Source organism: Leopardus geoffroyi, chromosome B2, assembly GCF_018350155.1.
Source record: "Leopardus geoffroyi isolate Oge1 chromosome B2, O.geoffroyi_Oge1_pat1.0, whole genome shotgun sequence".
NCBI lineage: Eukaryota > Metazoa > Chordata > Mammalia > Carnivora > Felidae > Leopardus > Leopardus geoffroyi.
The window spans coordinates 119898885-119923363 of NC_059332.1; the positions used below are offsets into that span (position 1 = coordinate 119898885).

The 24479-nt window shown below is 37.3% G+C and overlaps 1 protein-coding gene across 8 annotated transcripts in view; it reads right to left on the reverse strand.

Annotated features, from left to right (window-relative positions):
* LOC123609023 (pantetheinase) overlaps positions 1-24479 on the reverse strand; it is a 92851-nt gene that overhangs the window by 6389 nt on the left and 61983 nt on the right. For 6 of the 8 annotated variants that reach the window (XM_045499649.1, XM_045499648.1, XM_045499652.1 and 3 more), the window contains 3 exons: positions 23334-23504; positions 22072-22250; positions 18476-19516 (listed from right to left, as the gene is read on the reverse strand). In XM_045499649.1, coding sequence (XP_045355605.1) covers positions 19501-19516; positions 22072-22250; positions 23334-23504 — 366 coding nt within the window. In that variant the 3' untranslated portion in view covers positions 18476-19500. Of the gene's footprint in view, positions 1-18475; positions 19517-22071; positions 22251-23333; positions 23505-24479 lie in introns of those variants that run through there. The other 2 variants (XM_045499654.1, XM_045499655.1) reach the window with 2 other exon arrangements.

Below are 24479 nucleotides of genomic sequence, written 5' to 3' on the forward strand. Positions count from 1 at the left end.
TCATCATGCTCAGTATCCCAAGGTACTTCTTGAAACAATTTCTTTCCTTGGCTCCCAGGTCACCACTCTTAAACCTCTGATACCTCACTGGTTACTCTTTTCAGTCTTCGTTGCTAGTTCGTCAAGTCACTTGCCCTAAGGCAAGTCTTTGATTCTCTTCTCTACTTAGAACAGCTCCCTAGGTGATTTCTTAGTCTCCTGGCTTTAGGCTAATCTATATGCTGATGGGTCTCAAATAAATACCTCCAGCCATGGCCTCCTGCTTGTACTCTGGACAAACATCTCCTGCTGCCTAGAGAATATAACCACTGACTATGTTTAAAGCCTCAAATCTTCACAACATGTGTCCAGCTCCTCTTCCTTCCTACACATCTAGAAAATGGCAACTTATTCTTGAAAATCCTCAGTCCTATTCCTTGAAGTAATCATTGACTACTCTTTCTTACACTCAACAATATAGCCAACCCATCAGTAGATATTTTGACACTTCATTGAAAATATATCCATAATTGGACCAGCTCTCATAGTCCGAGCCACCAAACACTGTCAACTTAGTAGCCTCCTAGCTGGCTTCCCTGATTCTTTTCTTTTTTCCCTTCCTTTCTGTTTTACTTGAATACATAGCTTCTAAGCCAAGGAGTGGATTGGTTTCTTCCTCACCACTCTTTCGTAAAAAGTAAAGAATATGAGTGAATTATGTGAAAGGGATGGAAAGTATGTCTGACAGACAATGTTAAGCAAAGAGAAATTCATTCTGTTTGCCATCAGTTGTAATAATTAGTTATAAAGTGAAAAGAAAGGAGGCCCACTGTGCCCCTTCAAAATATAATCACGGAGAATAGAGTGGAAAAGTCATAGCTTTTAAAAATAAAACTGTTGGGGAGCTGGGTGGCTCAGTTGGCTAAGGATCCAACTTCAGCTCAGGTCATGATCTCATGGTTCGTGGGTTTGAGCCCCACATTGGGCTCTGTGCTAATAGCTCAGAGCCTGAAGCCTGCTTCAGATTCTGTGTCTCCCTCTCTCTCTGCCCCTTCCCCACTTGCACTCTGTCTCTCTCTCAAAGATATATAACAAACATTAAAAAAAATTATTTTAATAAAGCTGCAATCACTAGTATCCAGGTGAACAGAACCAGGGAGAAGCAGAAGTTACACAAGCTTAGATAAGGAATTTCTCAGCACTCCCAAACACTACAGGAAAAAGTCACCTGATTCCAAGGCACACTTAGAGAGATATCAAGACCTTTGCCCCAAGGGAACTGGCAGCTATTCAAGGAAACAATAGTAAAATGGCCTGGAGTTACAACAGTGCAGAATCTTCTGGTATGTCCTTAGCAAAATGCACAAATGTAGAAATGTACAAAATGTAGAAATACAAAAGCAGTTTCCAAGGAGGAAATGTACAGCAGTTAAATTACCAGGGAATTCAAGGCAAGGACTGCTTGATACCTTAAAGGAAACTAAGAATAAATAGCTGTCCTTGGCCTAGATAGAAGCCAGTCTCAATGCTTTGTTGGCTTCTTTGGATTCATTTAAGTGACTTTCCATTTCTTCTAGATGGTGACTTTGTAGTTAATACATAATGCAAAATTCGGAATAGAGATATAAGACCTTGTAACCCAGGATTTCATTTTTTGTTCTAGAACTATCCATGGCTATTTATAAGAGAAACTTTGAGGTATATAGTACTCTGACTGATGTGAGGGAGGGAATTTTTAAAAAGTAATATGGACCTGGGGCATCTGGGTGGATCAGTAGGTTAAGCATCCGACTCTTGATTTTGGCTCAGATCCTGATCTCATAGTTTGTGAGTTTGAGCCCCACATTGGGCTGCATGCTGACAGTGCAGAGCCTGCTTGGGATCCTCTCTCTCCTTCTCTCTCTGTCCCTCTCACGCTTGCTCTCTCTCTCTCCTTCTCTCTCCATAAATAAATAAACATTTGAATTAAAAAAGAAAAGAAAAGAAAAACTACTCTAGAGGCAGAAAAATGAGAGCTTTAAACAAAATTTAGCAAAAGCACCCAAGAAGATCAAATTAGAGCACGGAAAAAGGTTCTGAAAGCAAAAGAAATTATCTCGTGTATTTTTAAAATCCATAAAGAAGTTATAAAAGAGAATAGTCACAACTGAAGACCAAATCACTGACCTTGTGAATCAAGTGGAAGAACATTACATACATTAAGCTAAAATACAAAGAAATAGAAATTCACAAATCCTTTTTCATAAATATTGAGTAAATGCCTTCCCTCTGTCAGATACCAGGTACTGGGGTGAAAAGACATAACAAAACTTCCTGCCCTTCAGGAACTTACATTCAGGTGTGGGTTGGGGGACACTTCATGTTCTCAATAAACATGAAATTAGATTGCAATAGTTACTAAGGAGAAAAAATAAAGCCAAGAAGAGAGAACTGCAAGGTTTGGGGAGAGGATTGAGGTTCAGGATAAGGTAGCCATGGAAAACTTAAATAAAAAGCTGACTGAATAATATATATATATATATATATATATATATATATATATATATATATATATCTGAAGGAACCGAGAAGCTAACCACATGGATATGTAGGGAAGCACAATCCAGGGAAGGGATAGAGCAGACTCCAAAGTCTTGAGATGGGAACATGCTTAGTGTGTTTGCAAAATTAGCAGATGTCAATGGGGATAGCACAAAGCTAGCAACACAGAGAAAAAATAGATGGGGAAGACATGGAAGCTGTACAGAACTACACTGAATAGGGCCTTTCAGGTCACAGTAAGAATTTTAGCTTTATTTGCCCTTGAGTGAAAAAAGGAAGTCACTGGAGGGTTTTGAACCCAGGACCATGAGTTGACAGGTTCTGACAGATCCACCCTGGCAACTGTGCTGAGAACAGAGGCAGAGGGTAAGGGCAAAGATGAGATGATTAGGACGCTGTCACTGTAACCTGGTGAGGGAAGATGATGGTTTGGACATAGCAGGGGCAGTGAGTGTGGAGAGTAGTGGTCAAGTTTGGAAATGTTCTAAAGATACAGCAGGCAGAATTTGCACATCGACTGAGTGTGGGCTGGGAGGAAGTTATCAAGGGAAATAGCAAGGCTTTTGTTTTGAGCAGCTTGAAGGTGGAGGGTCCCGTTTAAGGAGATGAAAAAGATGGTGATTGGAGAAGGGCAAGAAACAGGAAGAAATCAGGAGTTGGGTTTTGAATTTATGAGGTTGGAGCTGTGTGCTGAAGAGTGTGGCCTTTCAAGTCCAGGCAGGTCTGGCCATTCACCTATTCTGTGCCCTTGGACAGGCTACCCAAACTCTTGGGCCTATAGTTTTCCTATGCAATAAATAAATAAATAAATAAATAAATAAATAAAAATCTATTTCTTGAGGTTTTATGAGGCTGGAATGAGTTAACATTTGTAAAGTGTTTACTTACAATAGTATCCTGTGCATAGTTTATCAAATAAGTAAACATCCAAGAGGAATGTTATAGACATGTTAAGGGAATATATAAAAAAGCATCAGGAAACTCTTACAAGAATACACATATATTTAAATCAACATTTAAAAAGGTACATTCTAAAAGGTCACTATAGGCAGAGGGAAAGCAATGGGAAAAGGGGGATGAACAGGGAAAAATCAAGATGAAATGAATCAAAGAAGGGAGTGTGTCATAAGGGAATGGGGTGTTTTATTCATTGCTATAGCTCCAGGGCCTGGGAAATGTCTAGAACATTGAGCACAAAAATGAATAAAGGATTGAATGAATGAACAAATGAACTAAGGAGTTCATTAGTTCATTTCTGTGCCCCCTGGGGCCATTATAAAGTACGGCACATACACTTAGCTTGGTTCTGATTTCAAAGATAAAGAAGAAAATCTTCTAGCCATCCAGTTAGAAATTCCTTCATTGTACATGTTAAATGTGTATGGTTCTTTGCATATCAATTATATCTCAACAATGCTGCTTAAACACACACACACACACACACACACACACACACACACACAAAGAAGGAAAGATGATTGGGCTAGCAATTATGGAAGCCAGAGGGCAGTAGAAGAAGTTTAGAAACTATTAAGGAAATAGGATGGCAACTCAACAATCCTATATTCAGCCAAAACAGTAGTCAGATGAAGGCAAAAGAAAGACAAATATACATTTATGACCACCTTCTGAGAAACTCTAGGGAATACTCTAACAATATAAAAATGAAATCAAAACAAAAAATTCTAAATAGCAAGAGATGAAGAATAAAAACAACATCAGTAAGTAACACTATTTAAACTAAGATTTAGTGTAAACTAAAAAGGATTATGATCATATAACACAATGCAATGCTTATTAAAAAAGGATTTTTGAAATGAAAAAATATGTATTTCAAGAAAACTGAATGTTAACCTGGAGCTTAAATTTGCAACTATCTCAATGTCTCCCAGTTTTTCTCAGGATGGTGAGGGGCAGGCAAATGAAACTTCTTGACAAGATGACAAGATATATAGCTAATCATTTATTTTGGCAAGTTTCTCTAGCAGTATTTTTTCAAGTTAAAATACCTATGTTGTTCAACCCAGCAGTAGTTTTCATAACAGCAACTTAAGTAAGAACTAAAACAGTCTGAATTTCTAACAGATATACACACATCAGTAGATATGACAGATATGCAGTAAGATGTAAAATTAAAATATTTGGAGATATAGAAAGATGGCAATGATATCTTGTCAAGTAAAGAAAAAAATATTTTCAACAAAGTACTTGTATGGACACACACACACACACACACACACATACACACACACATTTGTATAAGCATGGAAAATAGGTATGGAATGGTATACTCTAAATGCTTAATATCATTAACTCAGAGGTTGTGAGATTGAAACTCAAAAAAAAAAAAAAATTAAACAACAGCAAATAAGAAAAATAATACCAAATTTTACCAAAAAAATTTCCTGGGTCGTGAAAGAACAGGAAAGTTTTACTTTCTTCTCTATGTTTTCTACATGTTCCAAGTTTTCTACTATAAGAATGTTTTACTTTCATAACCAGAAAAAAAGTATTTAATAAAATTAAATGTATTGTCTATGAATTGCTTCAAACAAAACTTTAACCATACTTTAAAAAAAACCTCTTGGTGAGTAATTATTAAGAAATTATACAATTTGTGCTTTTTGTGCTTATATAATTCTTTACATGAGTTATTTATCTACATTAGTCTTATATTAAAATTAAAGTTTTGCTAAATGCCCTAAAGTTTCTGAAATGCCCTCATATCCTGTTTTTGTTCTATACAGATTTAGAAATAAAACTAGAAATAAACTTGATAATAATTTTATTCTAAAAATAGGTTTGCAGCTCTCTAATTTATCCACTATTCTTTATTACAATACCAAAAGTGTTTTGTAAAACACTTATTTTATTTTTATTTTTTTCAATATATGAAGTTTATTGTCAAACTGGTTTCCATACAACACCCAGTGCTCATCCCAAAAGGTGCCCTCCTGATTACCCATAGCCCACCCTCCCCTCCCTCCCACCCCCCCATCAACCCTCAGTTTGTTTTCAGTTTTTAAGAGTCTCTTATGCTTTGGCTCTCTTCCACTCTAACCTCTTTTTTTTTCCTTCCCCTCCCCCATGGGTTTCTGTTAAGTTTCTCAGGATCCACATAAGAGTGAAACCATATGGTATCTGTCTTTCTCTGTATGGCTTATTTCACTTAGCATCACACTCTCCAGTTCCATCCATGTTGCTACAAAGGGCCATATTTCATTCTTTCTCTTTGCCACGTAGTACTCCATTGTGTATATAAACCACAATTTCTTTATCCATACATCAGTTGATGGACATTTAGGCTCTTTCCATAATTTGGCTATTGTTGAGAGTGCTGCTATAAACATTGGGGTACAAGTGCCCCTATGCATCAGTACTCCTGTATCCCTTGGGTAAATTCCTAGCAGTGCTATTGCTGGGTCGTAGGGTAGGTCTATTTTTAATTTTTGGAGGAACCTCCACACTGTTTTCCAGAGTGGCTGCACCAGTTTGCATTCCCACCAACAGGGCAAGAGGGTTCCCGTTTCTCCACATCCTCTCCAGCATCTATAGTCTCCTGATTTGTTCATTTTGGCCACTCTGACTGGCGTGAGGTGATATCTGAGTGTGGTTTTGATTTGTATTTCCCTGATGAGGAGTGACGTTGAACATCTTTTCATGTGCCTGTTGGCCATCCGGATGTCTTCTTTAGAGAAGTGTCTATTCATGTTTGCTGCCCATTTCTTCACTGGGTTATTTGTTTTTCGAGTGTGGAGTTTGGTGAGCTCTTTATAGATTTCGGATACTAGCCCTTCGTCCGATATGTCATTTGCAAAGATCTTTTCCCATTCCGTTGGTTGCCTTTTAGTTTTGTTGGTTGTTTCCTTTGCTGTGCAGAAGCTTTTTATCTTCATAAGGTCCCAGTAGTTCATTTTTGTTTTTAATTCCCTTGCCTTTGGGGATGTGTCAAGTAAGAAATTGCTACGACTGAGGTCAGAGAGGTCTTTTCCTGCTTTCTCCTCTAGGGTAAAACACTTATTTTAAAAGAGAGAAAGAAAGAAGGGACAGGAGAAACAACTTTTTCAAATATTTAAGTCATGAGTCTTGAGAAGGTGATATGACTGGAAGCAATCTTTTCCATCTTAAAGAAACAGGAAGCATGGCAAATTCCATTCGTTTGCTTATCCATCAACCCATTCCAATTGAAAAGAGAAAAAAGAATCTTCAGCAATATTATGAGCAGGTAAATCAACTATACTGGAAAATTTTTCTGGTATGTAGACTTGCATAAGATGATATGTATCAAATTTAGGTCATCATAACTAAAAACTTCCTAATCTAATCAATCCAATATATGGCACGTAAACAGACACACACACACACACACACACACACACACACGCTAAAGAGTGAAGTCATTTGGCAAAGGGCCAGGATTTTTCCCACCAAATAATACTTGTGCAAATAAGATTTTAGTTTTGTAATTGAGCAAATAGTAACAATAACATGCGATTTAATTTTAAAATGTATACAAATCTCTGTGGGGATCGTTTTTATAATGCTAACACTAGCCAACATACACAGAAGGAATTTCCTTCATTTACGAGAAATGGAGATAAAAAAATCATGTTTCAACTTTTCAGGTTTCCTAGGTTTTCATAGGTGAATTTTTAATAAACGTGAAACATTTTAAAAGCACAGGTAAAGCATGCTATTTAAAAATATGTCACTATTTTTTACCTTCTCTTACTAACTCAGGTTTTATGAAACTAAATTACAGAAACCTTGTTAACTTTTCTATTAAATAATCCTAAATTTTAATGTATTAGTAAGTACCAAACCATTGATAACTTTCCTGGCTATCAGCATTTTCTCAGTGAAAGATTACCTACGCCCTCAGGCTAGTCCCTATGAGCATTCAGACCTACCTTCTCAGGTAAGAGTGACCAGAGAGGGGACAAGCCGGCTGCAGAAACACTGCCTTTGGGGAGGAGGCCCCCTCCGCATGTGTCCCCTGGACAGCTACTGACTAGAGCCACTGCTGTGTTACCGTAGGCCACAATTCACCTAGACAGATGACGCAAATATTGAAATCTGGAAAAGATAAGCTGATAATAAATCTTTCTGAAGCAAGGTAACAGTATATTATTGATACATATAACTGGGAAGTGCTTTTATTCTAAACCAGCATCAGGAAGCTGGCAGTGAGCAAGCTAAATAGAGAAGGTAAATATTACCATTACTTTTAAAATAATCTCAAACATGGGCCACCAGTAACCACAGTCATAGGTGTTACCAGCATATATATAAAAACACGTGTCCATTAAAACTGCCTTAATTGTTGATTGATTTGAAAGAAAAGTACTCCTGTATTAGATATCTTTACAAAGGAAAAAACGAGCACTGAAAAAACGGTTCAATTTCAAAACAGATGACACGCCTGCCCAAGGACTATTTTGAAAAATTAGAATGTACTTAAACCCCATAACATCTTACAGATAGAAAATAAGTTAGAACAACGGCTTTCCCAAGCTTTGTTTTAACCACAATAGGAAGAAATATATTTTGCATCATGACTCAGTACACATGAAGGTATGCCTCCATAACAGAAGCAAACGTTTTCATTAAACAAAGTGCTTACTTCATTCAACCCACTCTGGTATTTTCTATTTTATTTCTTTGTTTAATTAGTGGGATTTATCCCCCCAATAATGTTACTAATCACAATTACAGAAACACTGGTTTTGAGGGTAGGTGGTCACATACGTTCGGTCCATCAATTTTTTAATTCCTCTGTATAAAACTTCCAAAATGGAACCAGATCCTTCAGTAGAGCAAAATGACTACCTTAAGTACAATTTCTCATCCATTTCTGTTTGTTACTCAGCCATAGTAAATCATAGGATTATTGTGATAGACTACTGTTGGTCCCAGTTCTTCACTCTCCTGGCATCTACACTTGTGTCTTTTCTTCTCTGAGAATGGAAGCTACTACCCTGTCCTTAGAACTTGAGCTTTGCTACTTTACTTGTTTTAGCCAAAAGAATATGGACAGAAATAAAAGTGTGCCAGTTCTAGGCCGTGTCATTGGGAGAATTCTATATTTATGAATGTCCTTCATGCTTTCCCATGAGAAGACCAAGCCCCAGTGAAGCCCATTGGTCCAATGAGTTTCAGGGTGGTTTGCTATACGGAATTTTCATGGCAATAAATTGCTGTGTTAATTGTTTTTCTGAAAGGAGCCACTGAGATCTATTACCCCATTCCCCCACCTTGCAGAAACACTGACACAGAGAAACACTGATACCACAGGATGGGTCACTTGTGACCTAAATAGTCACTAACAAAAACTGATAGCAAAAACAGAAACCGCATAAAATGAAAATTATGCTTTACGTAAGTGAAGTTGACATTTTACTAGGCGATTATAACTCCTGCTTCAGAAATTTCTAGATATTAAAGGATGGTTCAAGAAATAACATCCAAGTTCACGGCTTATAACAGTGAATAGAAAATATCATTCATCTTTCCAAACATGAGTTCAGAGTTTGCCTCAATAACACATACATCTGTCATTTGGTGAGTGAGTTTTCTTTGCAAGCAAGCACAATGCCTCATGTATGGGAGTTTATGATGCTCTAGGAAATCAGAGGTCTTATCTGCTTTGTTCATTACTGTCTCCCCATCACCTAAAATAGTGCCTGCAAATCATTTGCTCAATAAATATTTGTTGGTTGAATGATACTAAATTACTAATTGAGTTCGTTTTTCATTTTTAAAGTTTTTAAAATCAGAATATTGCATGAATATGGAATTCTCATAATTTCAGCGTTAATTATAAAACTGTACTGAAAAGCCTTCTTTCCATTTTATGTATGTCACGTTCTTTCTTTTAACCTGAACATTTATTTAACTGACTGACAATCACTGCGTGGTAAGTGTGCAGGATAAAATATAATTATGATTCTTCTTTCCAGGAATACGTAGCTAATGGTGAGTTAGACATGCAAACAGATAAAGTACAATATAGAAAGGGCTGAATAAAAACAGAAAGGTTGAGTTATGGGAGCACATAAGACAGATCTGGAACCCACACACGGTAGCTAGGAAAGATTGCCTGCAGGTCGCATATAAACTGAAACAGAAAAGAAGGACTCAGAGCACTTCACAGACAGGCTAAATTTAGAATAGGGAAACATATGCAAAAACTTCATATTTAATCCTAAGGAAATAATTTCATAGAGGACAATTAAAATCTGTTAATCAGTAACAATCATGTTTTACATTTTTATTATCTTATTCCAGCACCTTTTTTTTTTTTATCAACAGAAGTGTTTTGACTGTGTACTGTAGGCATTCAAGTTAGTTTCTAATTTCTTCTTGTTACACACACACACACACACACACACACACACTTAAAAAATAGAAATTAACAAATGTCTTCATTCTCACTATCAAAGCTCAGTGAACTCCAAGTTAATGATTAGCTTTATCCCTCTTGTTTTATTTGCAAAGAACAAAACTAAGGTATCTTTGTTTGTATTGGGAATTACTTAGTATCATTTTTATAAATGGCATGTTTCTGTGGGTATGTTGATATTTTCAAAATATGTTTTCAAAGTTACTTCTATTATATGTAAATAAAACGCATTGAGCACTCATTATGAGTGGAATTATGCTAAGTGCTAAAGTAATATTTTCACTTAACCCTCACAATAACCAAATGGAGTAGATCTCATTATTTCCACTTTACAGGTTATGATGAGTCTGGGAGAACTTAAGTAGCTTTTCCAATGTCATATTACTAGCAAATGGCAAAGCCAGAAATCAAACTAATATTTCTTTTTTCATCAGGGAAGAATGTAGTTGGCGCAAATACTCTTTTCCAATATGATGGAAAAAGATAAGTACTAAGGCCAGCTAGCACCATAAATGAATCAAATTTTTAGAAAAGATGATAAGTCATGAAATGTATAGGCAAGGAGTAAAGTGTCTGCTTTTAGATTCATAGAGGTTTTTCTTACCATGTAGATGAGGAATCAGTAAATTGTTTCTGTAAAGGACTAGATAGTAAATGCCATACGCTTTGAAGGCCATAGGTACGTGGCAACTATTCAATTCTGTCATTGTAACATGAAAGTAGTCATAGATGATACATAAATGAATGGGTATATCAGTGTCCAATAAAATTATATTTACAGGAAATAGTTTACTGACCCCTGATACGGACTATAGAAGAGATATTATGGGGGTTCATATCATCAATCAAAGCAAAATAATGGGAATTCAAAACCATTTTACTGGTAAGATCATTTTCTCCATTCTGCTAAAAATACAGAAGATAACTAGGGTAGAGATATCACTTGCAATGGGGGAAAAATCAGTTTATGGAGGCAAAATAAGGAAAAGGAAAGACTTTATAATTCCATTTGAGTTTTACATTTGGGGATGTTTTCTACTGACATAAAAAGAAAGCAATGTTGTTACAGCAAGAAACTGTAATATAAACCTCTTTATAAAGTTACCATAGGCAAGATTGGTTATTACTTGGAAACTATTCCAGAAATGGCTTAGACTTACGGAGAAATCTCTGATATTCAGAGCCTTCCCCTTTCCTAAGCACCCCTAAATGTTTTACTGTAAATGTAGCAAAGATTTTTTTCTGATGGTTTCATTATTCTCAGATGCCCTCCCTCTTCTTTCCATTTTAGAACCCATCTTTCCAGTGAATGGTCATCGATGACCCCAACTTTTCAACAGCAAAACAAATATGGCTATGCCCAGAGATGCTTCCATTGAAAGGACTTAAACAAACCAGGTCTTCAATGCATAAAAGAATGTCTCAACTTATGGAATTTGGGGCAGATGGGACAAAGATCTTGGTATAAAGAATGTGGCTTCAAGCCCCTGAAATCACAGCATAGCCCTGGCATTGTCTAGGACGAAGCCTTTCCTTACATGGGACATGTATATGGTCAGGTAGGCAGTACTCCTTCTATTGTGAAAGAAAACTGACCCAGCAAACTATCATGGCCTCCTGAAAAATATTCCACGCGAATACAAATGTCTTTTACTATAATTTTTAATTGATTTTTAGCAAGCAAACCTATATGTATTACAGTTGACTCTTGAACAATGCAGGTGTTATGGGTGCTGACCTCTCATACAGTTGAAAATCTGTGTATAACTTTTGAGTCTCCAGAAACTTAACTACTAATAGCCTATGTTGACTGGAAGCCTTATTGATAACACAATTAACATATATTTTGCATGTTACATGTATTACATATTGTGTTCTCAAAATAAGCTAGAGAAAAGAAGATCTTATTAAGAAAATTTTGGAGAATAGAAAATACATTTACAGTTCTGTACAGCATTTATTTAAAAAAAAATATGAGTATAAGTGGACCCACACAGTTCAAACTTGTGTTGTTCAACGATCAACTGTATTTGGGTTTCCCAAGCAAGCTTTGTATCATGAAAGATGCTGCTGTTCTGACATGAGTATCCAACTGGTTTGGTAAGACGCAGTCAATGATTTATGGAGTGCTTCCTGGATGCCAGACACGTACTGTCCTATTGCCTTTATTATTTTTTTTTAATTTTTTTTTCAATGTTTATTTATTTTTGGGACAGAGAGAGACAGAGCATGAACGGGGGAGGGGCAGAGAGAGAGGGAGACACAGAATCGGAAACAGGCTCCAGGCTCTGAGCCATCAGCCCAGAGCCCGACGCGGGGCTCGAACTCACGGACCGCGAGATCGTGACCTGGCTGAAGTCGGACGCTTAACCGACTGCGCCACCCAGGCGCCCCCCTATTGCCTTTAAAAAGACTGACGCTCAAGGCAACTAAGGAATTTGGTTTCATAGCAGAAAGTGGCAAAGCCAGGAATCAAAGGAAGGTCTAACTCTGAAGTTCCATTTCTCTCTGCTGCCATTTTATTTCTCCCGTTTTACAGACAACTAGACACTCTCCGATTTATAAATTGCCTTTGGTGAGTTTAGTTAAAGTGGCTCAGTTTCCCAGAGGCTGATCCTTTCTGGTGACACTGAGACTGAGTTTTAGAGCTTACAGTATAGAGAACAGACAGGGAATAGAACCGTCTCCCTTCCAAAAAAGGGCAACTTTGTACAATATCAATCTCTTGACTATATTTGCAGACAGTGTATAAGTACAGGATGTGACCATGATACCTTGTGAAAGCATGAGGCCATCCAAGGGCATGGAATCCAGTAGCTACTGAAGCAAGTGACTCTACAGAAAATTCCATGCAAATCTCTACATTAGAGCTGAATATTCTATCTGAGGCCACTTCTATCTAAATACCTTAGTGTATCTGAATCATTTATATATTTTTTTAATGTTTATTTTTGAGTGAGAGAGAGAGAGAAAGAGAGGGAGAGAATGTGAGCGGGGGAGGGGCAGAGAGAGAAAGGGAGACACACAATAGAAAGCAGGCTCCAGCCTCTGAGCTGTCAGCACAGAGCCCCACGTGTGACTCGAACTCGTGAACCACTTGTGAACTGGGAGATCATGACTTGAGCCGAAGTCCCACATTTAACCTACTGAGCCACCCAGGTGCCCCTGAAGCATTTATATCTTAAGGGCCGAGTACAGCCTCTGGGGTCAAACCCAGTAAGTAATAGTTCTGGAAACTAATAATAGTAAGGAAGCTAAATAGCAAGTGATGCTTCAAAAACTGTGTTCAGTTCGGAGTCCTGAGGATAGACCAAATGCTAGCAAGTCTCATAAATCTCTTAAAACCGCTTTCAGAAAATAGGTTGACAGATAAATAAAATCATCCTGATGCCATAAACCCTGAATATTTTCATGAGTTTTAGAGGATTGTCTGTATATCTATTCTTTGGCCACTACAAAGAGAAGAATGGAATGTAAGGGGCATTCAGCTTATATATTTTAGGAAGGATATTTTCTCTTTTTGAATCTATCCTAAGACATGTCACCTTGAATGTTAGTTTCTTATTTATATATTTTAGGAAGGATATTTTCTCTTTTTGAACCTATCCTAAGACATGTCACCTTGAATGTTAGTTTCTTATTGAACTTGAATCTCTGAGCCAGATAGTATATTCACTTGAACCTACAGAAGGCAACCTTTGGGTTTTTATACCAGATCTCTACTCCTCAGGGCCCCAGAATGGAGAGACCCAGTATAAAGTAACTTCATCTCTTTCACCTTTTTTGTTTGTTTTCTCCATTGGAGGCGAGAGGAGGAATAAACTAGGGCAGCAATTTAAAATAGTGAATTCCCCCACAGTGTGCTTCTCAGAACCTTTTCTCACATTTTAGGATCTTGAAGACAGATCTGCTCGTGTGGGCACAGCCAATGCTTGGTTCGTGTCAATAGTAATAAAGAGAAATTATAAGGAGGATGAGAAGGGTAAAGAGCAGTGGTGAAGGAGGAAGAGAAAGAAGAGGAGGGAATATAGGAGGAAGAGGAAAAAAAGAGAAAGAGGAAGAGAAGAGAAAGGGAGGGGGAAAAACTTACTGAACTTAGACCAGTCACTGGGCAAAAGGCATTACATGAAATCTCTCTGGTTTATTCCCAATACCCTCCAAATAGCTGGATAGGGAAAACTGAGATAATTTCTACCTTAATGAAAATTTCAGCTAACATCCATCTATGGATCAGTGGGTTGGGGAATCTTATTAATTACAAGCTAAGCAAGGTGAAGTTATAACAAACTAAATAGTAGTATCAGAACATTTTCAACCTAGTATTTGTAATTGTCTTAATAACTAACATCATTGTAATATATTTTTATCAACAGTCTCTGAAGATAATGCTCACATCTTTATTTCAGTTAAAATTAAATTATATATGTCCTTAAGGAATAATTTCAGTGTTTAGATTTTATTTTATTTTTTTGCCATAGTGCTTTCATAATCTACCTCTAGAACAACTACTTTCCTATAACTAGGTACACAGTGGCAGGCTTTTCAATCAATTTTTATTCATATTGCAACAGCAAATAAACCCTCAGTAATTGTCTTTGATAGAACAAGATGAAATTTTATCATAGACAGAAAGAAAAAAATCAGCTGGTTCACAATGAATTTCAGTTAAGTCAACACTGCAATCTGTTAAAAGAGTATTTTGTTTTACTAATATTTTCACAACTCAATTCAAAGTTTATCCAATCAACATGTCTACAAAGCACATTGCCCAAACATTAACTTTTTATTAGGTAATCTACCACCATACTGACAGGTGGGCCTTATTTGCCTTGGCAGGAGTTCAAAGTTTCTAGAAGGTATTGATAGCTGAATAGCTGCTACCACTGATAAGAGCTCTTGCCATATTTCTGTGGCTAGACCACCATATGCAACTAATTTCAAAATAGAAAGATTAAAAGAGCTCACTCTTCTGTTAACACATAGTCATTGATGCTTCTAAACTTACCTCTCAAGACTGAAAAATTCCCACTCTTCATTTTGATAATCTTCTCCTAATTTTTCAAGGCAAAATTTTATTCTCCATGCCACGTCAACAAATATGACCAACTAAGTTCAATCTTTGTTCCAGGAGATATATATGCTTTAATATTAATCGTGTACTTTCACCTTAGCTCTCATCCTGCATTCTGTCAAAGTCTGAGCTATTAAAGCTATGAGACTATGTAGAATGTGGCATATCTTTCCTGTAAAGGTAAGGATGCAATTAAAATCTGGCTTTAATAATCACTAAGCAAAGGGGTGCCTGGGTGGCTTAGTTGGTTAAGCTTCCAACTCTTGATTTTGACTCAGGTCATGATCTCACAATTCGTGAATTTGAGCCCACATCAGGCTCTATGCTGACAGCATGGAACCTGCTTGGGATTCTCTCTCTCCCTCTCTCCTTGTCCCTCTCCTGCTCTCTCTCTCTCTCTCTCTCTCTCTGTCTCTCAAAAGTAAGTAAACATTAAAAAATTTTAAAAAATATTCTTAAAAATATAATAATAATCCTAAGCAAATAATCAGTGTCCAGCTCACTAAGCAAATAATCAGTATCCAGCATTTGGATCAACAAGATTAACACTGAGTCTTTCAGAAAGCCACAGTCTAGTGTGTAAGAAACCATTAGTAACCTGTAATACTAGAAAAATCATTGGACATAAAATTAAAAGATTCCCCTTTGAGGATCTGATACACCCAACTAAGAAGAGCAGAAAACAACACTTTGCTCTGTAAGGTAAAAAATGGAAGAAGAAAAAAAAAGTACCTACTTTGTGAAATAATAGAAAATGTATCTGAAAATGTTTTGTAAACTATGAAACACTATATGTAAGACATTAGTGATGTCTTTGCATACTCTGGGTAAGAAGACACAGGCGAAGTTGCCTTCAGATTAATGGAAAGGGCAAGTAAAGTTTGAAGGAAGTGGTCATCTTGACTTGCAATTGGCAGGCACATGGGGCTGTCAACAAAGTATGGAGAGGAGGCAAGGATTATAGTCTCACTATACATTGGAAAATAAATGATAAATAGCAGTGCTGGTGACTCGTGGCAGACATTTATTGGGTGGAAATAAATGGAAGTGGAAAAAGAACGTAAGATGCATGCCTTTGAAGACTTTCATTAAATGATAGATATTACTAGTGCTAACCAATATTTATGAATCCTTTCCCTTTCCTGGACACACAGGGAAATTATGCTTTCTGTACATTTAAATTTGGCAAGTCCATAGGACTTGCTTTGGCCAAGAAAATACAAATGGGAATGACAAGTATCACTAGATGAAAGCATTTTTTTTAAATGTTTATTCATTTTTGAGAGAGAGAAAGAGCACACATAGCAGGGGAAGGGCAGGGTAGGGGGGACAGAAGATCTGAAGTGGGCTCCACACTGACAGCACAGAGCCCAGCGTGGGGCTCAAACTCACAAAACACGAGATCATGACCTGAGCTGGGGTCAGATGCCCAACCAACTGAGCCACCCGGTCGCTCCTAGATAAAAGCATTTAAAAGACAGTGTGCAATTTCTCCATATTCTTCTGTCATGCTCCAGAAATTATGGGAGCATTGGTAATAAGGAAACAACACACAATGAAAAAGCCTGAGGTTCTGAGCTTTGACACAGAGGCTAGCTGCCCTGGAGTAGACTTTGAGTGAGAAATGAATTTTCATCTTATTTAGCCAGGAGATTTTTGGTTTTATTTGTTACTACGCCACAAGCTAGCCTATCCTGACTAATACACACGATAAAGAAAAAGTATAGCAGAGTGAAAGAAATTTGGTTTTGTAGTGTCTGTACTTAAAACACTAAACTTATTGATTATGGCAGCATGCTACAGTATTACTCGTGGATATAGGTATTTTCCCCATCCAAGACTCGGTGATTACAAAAGCAAAATTAAGGTAATGCATTTGGAATACACTCAAGACATCCAGAATAGAGAATTGGAAGAATGTGGGGAATGCGAGGTTAATTTTCAATGTAAGAGCCAAGTGATAGATTTCAGAGCAGCTTTTGACATTGATAATGACTTTCTAGTTGATTGTTGCCATATTCAGAACACTTCAGTTGTTATTTTCCATTTGTTTTATATTTTTATAGATTAGTAGAAAAAAATCCTTGCTGATTCAAAAAGAAAAAAAAAAACAGTTAATATGTTGATGTTCTTAAGACCCTTTTTCCTAGTAGTGTCATTTCATGAATTAATGATTCTGGAACTTATGGTGTTTATTCTATGTTACTTTTTTTTTTAAGCTTTGTTTATTTTTGAGAGACAGAGAGAGAGACAGAGAGAGAGAGACAGAGAGAGAGAGAGAGAGAGAGCATGGGTGGGGGAGGAGCAGAGAGAGGGAGACACAGAATCCGAAGCAGGCTCCAGGCTCTGAGCTGTCAGCACAGAGCCCAATTCGGGGCTCGAACTCATGAACCTCGTGATCATGACCTGAGCCGAAGTCGGACGCCCAACCGACTGAGCCACCCAGGCACCCCAATTCTATGTTACTTTTTAATGTGTATGCTTTTATAAAGTAGACTTCTAAGAAGTGAATGTAAAAGTCACGGGTGTGTATCAGGAGAAGATGAAGCCACCACAAATGAGTTAATCCAACCAATTTAAATTTTACCAAGAGCAGAAATCATTAAATTATTTAATCTTTAGCATAGAAAATAATTGTAGAAAGTCCTTTGGCACAATACTTTTCAGATGTAAATATTGGGAGTATATTTTGAAAGACATATTACATATATAGCAAAAAGAAAAGGAAACGGTCTTATGTTTTAAAACTATATAGAAATACATATAAATATAAATACATACTTATCATAATAGCCAGCATCCCAATTGATCTGCAAAGATCCTTGTCTCTTGATATTCTTACCTTTGTGTGATTCTCTCCCACATTGTACCACTGTTGGTCTGTGTGACAAATAGCGTATGGCAGAAGTGATGTCACTTCCAAAATTAGGCTATAAAAGACTGAAATATCCACACCCTTCTATATATAGATATAGATGATACAGATACACATGATATGGATATAGATAGATATAGATGATATAGATATCAATGATATAGATAGATATAGATATAGATGTAGATATAGATATAGATATAGATACAGATATAGATAGATATATTTGTCTATCTCATCACTCACTCTTGGAGACACCAGTTGCTTTTTTGTGAAAAATTTCAGGTAGCCCATGCATAAGGAAAAAGGCCACAGCCAGCTTCCAGCAAGGAGCTGAGGACCATCAACAACCATGTGAGTGATCTTAGCAGTGGGGTCTTCAGGCCCAGAGGAACTTAAGATGATTGTAACCCTGGGGACAGGTTTATTACAATGTTAAGAGAGACCTTAAGCCAGAAAACCCATTTAAGCCATTCCCAGATCCTGACTCCTAGAAACTGTGTCAGATAATAAATGTTTGCGGTTTTAAGCTGTTACATTGCCAGTAATTTGCTGTGCTACAATGGATGTGTGATATATTTGCCAAAATAGAATAGCAAAGAAGCCCTTAGGGTTTATCAAAGGCTTTAATACTTTAAACTTAACACCGTTACAACAATTTTCTTCTTTAAATTAAAATTGTATGAAGTATTGAGGCTTGCCATAATGATTGCGGTCCCTAAATACATAGGGGGTTATTTTCTAATGGGCCCTTTTTAAAAGGTAGTTAACATCACCCAAAAGTGTAAGGTGAATTTTACTCAAATATTATTGGATGAGATAGTATTTTTTTTGAAAAGTATCTACCACAAAAATGTTTATTTCAAAATGATATATTACTGGTATGGATCATGCTCTCCTTTGCAGAAGGGCATGCTTCGTATAGTGTGGGGCTGATCTCGGGGCTATGTGGATAGTCTACCGGTTGAGAGATGTTTTTGACTTCAACGATGTCCTTTGTTTCACTAAGTTGTATCAACAGATTCTTTTGTTACTAAAAAAGAATATTTAAGGACAGATCAATTACATGATTTCATCCGTGTGACTTTCTGTTTTCCCAACATCCAGATGGTCTGATGGTTTCAGCATCAGTTCATCAGCAATGCTTCTCTGAGAGTATCTAGTTGAGTCTCATGGAACCAGGCTAGCTGGATCTTCTTAACTAGGTAACCATTCTGTTTAAGCTTCAATTTATGGTAGAAATGGAGAGGAGAGGGGATTAGAATTTGTACTGGTTTTCTAGGGCTGCCATTATAAAGTACCACGGATTAGTTTAAACAACAGAAATTTATTTTCTCAAGAGTCTGGAGGCCAGAAATCCAAATCAAACTGTCAACAGGGTTGATTTCTTCTGAGGGCCTTTCTCCTTGGCTTGTAGATGGCCATCTTCCTTTGTGTCTTCACATAGTTTCACATAGTTTCCATAGTGTCTATGTCCTAATCTTCTCTTCTTATAAGAATACCAGTCATATTGGATTAGGGCCCACCCTAATGCCATCATTTTACCTCTTAAAAGACTTTATCTTCAAATGCAATCACATTCTGAGGTATGGAATTCAGACTTCAATACATGAATTTGAGGGGGGACATAATTCAGCCTATAGGAGACCTGAAATAGATTGTTTCGATAAAAAAACTAAAAGACCAAATAAGTAAAATCAATAGAACACTTAAGCAGAGCTGAATAACACATATGTGTTATAATACAAGTAAGAATGAATTCATATTTATTATAAGTGACAAGGCTCAGAAGCTATATAAAAATTAATATAAGAATCAATAGCAACAAAACAATCGTGGAGAATCTCTCCATGGAGCCTGGGTGGGAATCACTGGGGACCAGCTTGGAAAAAGGCTACTACAGTGAGAGAGGAAGTGGTTACATCATCATCATGAAGTTGATAACAAATGATATCTTTAAATGAGGAAGTATCAAAAATTGCTCTCTGGACCATTCAGAGGAGATCGGGTGCATTCAGGGTGGTATGGCCATAGACAGGACCATTCAAATTGATCAAGGAATAAAGAGATTAAGGAACATATATTTGAGCATTGGTCTTTTTTGGAATTGGGTTGTTTGTATTAAAAGAGTATTACAAATGTTTTATGCAAAAGAAATAAAAATCACAGTTAAAAAGCACATCAAAACTATCGTAAAATACGTACGCATGTGTTAAAGAAATGCACAGTGAAAAAGTAATCAGATCTGGGTATGGATGTTGTAAATACCATTTTTAAAAAAGTAAATTCATTGCCTGTAATGTTTAATTTTAAGAAAAATCATTCTAAGGCAAGCTGGTGAGTTTGCCGAAGTTAAAATACCAGATAGTGTATTCATATGAATAGTTCTTAGTTGATCTCCAGGAAAAATTTGAAAATAAAAACTAATGTGCTTTCTCCCAGGAATTTGAGAACATACCAAATCCATCAAAAGGCTTTGTGATGTGGTATCTTACAGTGAATGGATATCAACCATGTTTATAAAAATGATCTTATTTGGGGTATTAATCTATTTAGCACATTTCGCCATACGTTAATCAAGGTAATCTTTGCACATGTGTGAGTGATGGTATATAATACAAAGCAAATAAAGATATTCTATTTCTCTTTTTATGAAAGACACAGGCAATTTGCCCACTGAATTGCTTTAAAGGCTTTTAATACTAACATCTGTAGTTATTTAATACTTCAGAGCAGGAGTTAACAAACTTTTTGTGGAAAGGGCCAAGCAGTAAATATTTGCAGCTTTTCTGGCCATAACTGGCCATAACTGGCCATAACAGCTTTTCTGTGTAATAACTACCCAACTTTGTTACCATAGCATAAAAACAGTCATCAGCAGGGGCGCCTGGGTGGCTCAGTCGGTTAAGCGTCCGACTTTAGCTCAGGTGAGATCTCGCGGTCTGTGAGTTCGAGCCCCGCGTCAGGCTCTGGGCTGATGGCTCAGAACCTGGAGCCTGCTTCCGATTCTGTGTGTCTCTCTCTCTCTGCCCCTCCCCCGTTCATGCTGTGTGTCTCTCTGTCTCAAAAATAAATAAACGTTAAAAAAAATTTTTTTTTTAAATTAAAAAAAAAAACAGTCATCAGCAATACTTAAACAAACGTGGCTGTGTTCAATAAAACTTTAGGTATTAAGACTAAAATTTGAACTTTAGATCGTTTTCATGTATCACAAAATATTCTTCTTCTTGGGATTCTTCCTCTTTTTCAACCATTTAGAAACATAAAACCCTTTCTTAGCTAACGGGCTATGCAAAAATAGATTACAGGCCAGATTTGGTAAATGTCTTAGAGCCTCCTTATTACTATACTTATAGGCTGACAAGGTAGACAAAACACTAAAGAGACGCTGAAAACCACAAAAAACATGAAGGCCTTCTAACAAGTTCCTAGGTGGAAGCCCAGCTGCCTTCTAGAATACCTCATTGCTAGGTACCAAGCCAAAGCCAATTAGCTGATGTTGAATTCATTGAGAGACATGCTCTGAGAGACAGAGCATGAGTAGGGAAGGGGCAGAGAGAGAGAGGGAGCCACAGAATCTGAAGCAGGCTCCGGGCTCTGAGCTGTCAGCACAGAGCGCAGTAACGGGGCTTGAACTCATGGACTTTGAGATCATGACCTGAGCTCAAGTCAGATGCTTAACCGACTAAGCCACCCAGGCACCCCGAATTCACTGATTTTCTAACTGAAATATGCAGGGTGACTGAACCATTGGAAAATGTTTGCACTTTAGACAATTAGAGTGATATAGTTTTAGCAGTCAATATATCGTGCATGGTTTTCCTGTGACAGCCATTCACAGTTGTGATAGTTAGCACACGTGCAGTCCTTTCCATGATGCAGTAACTGGTCTAAGGACTGTAAGTGTATTTTTTTTTCCCCACCAAAAAATCCCTAAAATGTGGGTATAATTGTTATTCTCATTTTATGGATTTTTCCTTTCAAAATTATGTCACTGTGTATCTGGCTTCTATTATCTGGTGTCTGTGTGTGTGTGTGTGTGTGTATGCGTCTAAAAACAGAGAAATATATACGTATAAATAATTGTATTCACTTGTACAAAAGACCATGACCACTCTTATCAAAAGCCCAGATCCATGCTTCTGTTGTCACCCATCATTTTTTAAATCATGCAAAATAAAAAGGGAAATAGGACTATTTTACCAACTGAATGAGCACACAGTCAGTGCTATAACTACGAGCATTACTCCCGGTGCTTGTGCCCTGAGGTCTGATGAAGCCTTTAATATCCAGTCCTTCTCGTACAACCTCCCAAACAGAGTTACGGTCAAGACAGGTCCCGATGGCGGCTTCACGCTAAACAAGCGTCCATCACTTGACACCTAATTAAAGCACAGAGAAGTTAACCGGGTCTCCCTGCAAGTTCTACAACCCCTAACACGCTTTTGAAATTCAGGGCAACTGGATGAAGAAACAGTAAAAATAATAATGGCTACCTTCTGTCAGAAATTTTGAAACGGTGCAGATCACGGGAAAAATTGGAGGTGTGGAATTGGCATGGATTCATTTATTATTGAAATGGCTACAATCAATATCTATAATTGACTTATTTGAGGAAGCATGCCATGAGGAAACAAGCATAAAGCAATGGGTTTGGGAAATCTAATGCTCTCAGACAAAATAGGCTCTTCCAAGTGGACAGAAGGGACTGACTGAGGGGGTTGAGCTGGGCCTCTGTCAACCCCGTCACCCGCTCACCACAGCCCCCCACCATGTTCATTGACGCAATGCCCCACAGTGGCTGTTCCTACAAGGAATACAGAGTAAGAGCAGAACCTGCAGGAAAGCCAGGGGAAGAATGTGGCTGGGCAGAGCTGATACAGTAAGGAACTATTTCTGGCCTTTAAAAAAAAAACAGACGTGTTTTGTTTCTTGACAATTTCAGCTACCATCAGATTCTCTCTCCTCAGCTTTTCCTTCCTTCTTTTTCCTCCTGTGATCACAGAAGGTCTTTACACAACAATGAAAGGAATTCCCTTTAATTTTGCTAGGCTATCACTGCTCTTGATGTGAAGGGGTTCCCTCTGGTGGGACTGGTCCTAAAACCCTTCTGGAGTCTTCTTCCTACTCAGGGGATCCGAAACAGCCAGCCTCCTCCCAGTAGTCTCCATAATATATATATATATGTATATATGTATACATAATATATATACATATATATTATGTACATAATATATATATGTATATACATATATATATTATTCTCAAGGACACTAATTACTATAGTAAGAATTTCCAGACAAAAAATTCAACCTGCTCAGTGTGCTTCCTGATTCCTAAGAACAATTTTATCCTTTCCAAATGGAGATTTTTGTGATATTTGTAAACACTTGAGTCGGTTTCATACTCAAAAAGTGCTCCCTCTTACATGAAATGAATTGTCAATATTCAGCAAAGATTCTTACCTGAAATTCCCCAGGTGCAAGCTGACTGTCACTCAGCAACACCTCAGGGAAGACATATTGGGTTCCAAAAGTGCCACTGAGGGAAAACATTTCAAACCTGGTGGAAGCAGATTCAACCGCATCACCACAAGTGCGTAAGTTTGGTGTTTTACACTTCAGCAGAGTACAAATCTAGGAAAGTAAATGCAAACCAGTGAGTCCTAAGAAAGCCAACTGATGCACCCTTCTGACCTACAAATATTGCCGCTGCAATATTTGCTCTTTTGTTTGATAAAATAATGTTATTTTTCCATTCGATTAATTCAATTCATTGATGGATAGCTAATTCAACTAGTAATAAAAACAAACGACTTCAGACCCTAATGCTTTCTGCCATTCACGGTCAAACAGATTAAATATCATGAAGAGACAATCAGACCCTTGGTCTATAGCGATGAACAACTATACCCTCATTGTTCTCAAGCTGGCAATGCTTTTAATCATTGACTTCCATTTTTTTTTTCCCAAAAGGTTAAATCTAGTTTCATCTCTACATTTTTGCCTATTTCCCGCAACAAAAGAAATTTAAAGTTGTAATGAACCCTAGAGTTGATCTAGAGGCCATCCCTGTGAATGGGAAAAGTCACACACTTTATATCTGAGCAAGAACTGAAATAGTTCTCACTATACGACACAGTTATATTCTACTCTACTCTACTACATAATAATGGAAATGTAATGTACATGTAAATGTAAATGTAAAATCTAAGTATAGGAATCATCTCACTATGCAGATGCAAAGTCCCCAAAAGGGAGATCCATATTCATTGAACCTGTACTGCATCTTCCAAACCTTATTTCAAGCCACCTTACCTCCTGCCTGACTAAAGCCACAGCTTTAACTGGTCTCCCTGTTTCTACTTTTGAAGTCAGAGAGTAAGAGCTTTAGAGCAAGTATGTTAAGATGGGATACAAATAGCTTTCAGATAAAGGAGCAATGAATACATGCGTCTGTTTTATTCCCTGTATCTTACCTAAGCCAAACTCAGTTTGTTTGTTTAAGACATGAACCCATAAGGATAGGAAAGCAGGAGGCTAGAGCATGGCTTAATGTTGGAAGTTGGGACGGTTGATGCAAAAGTAGTGACTGATTTTCCAAGCCTAAGG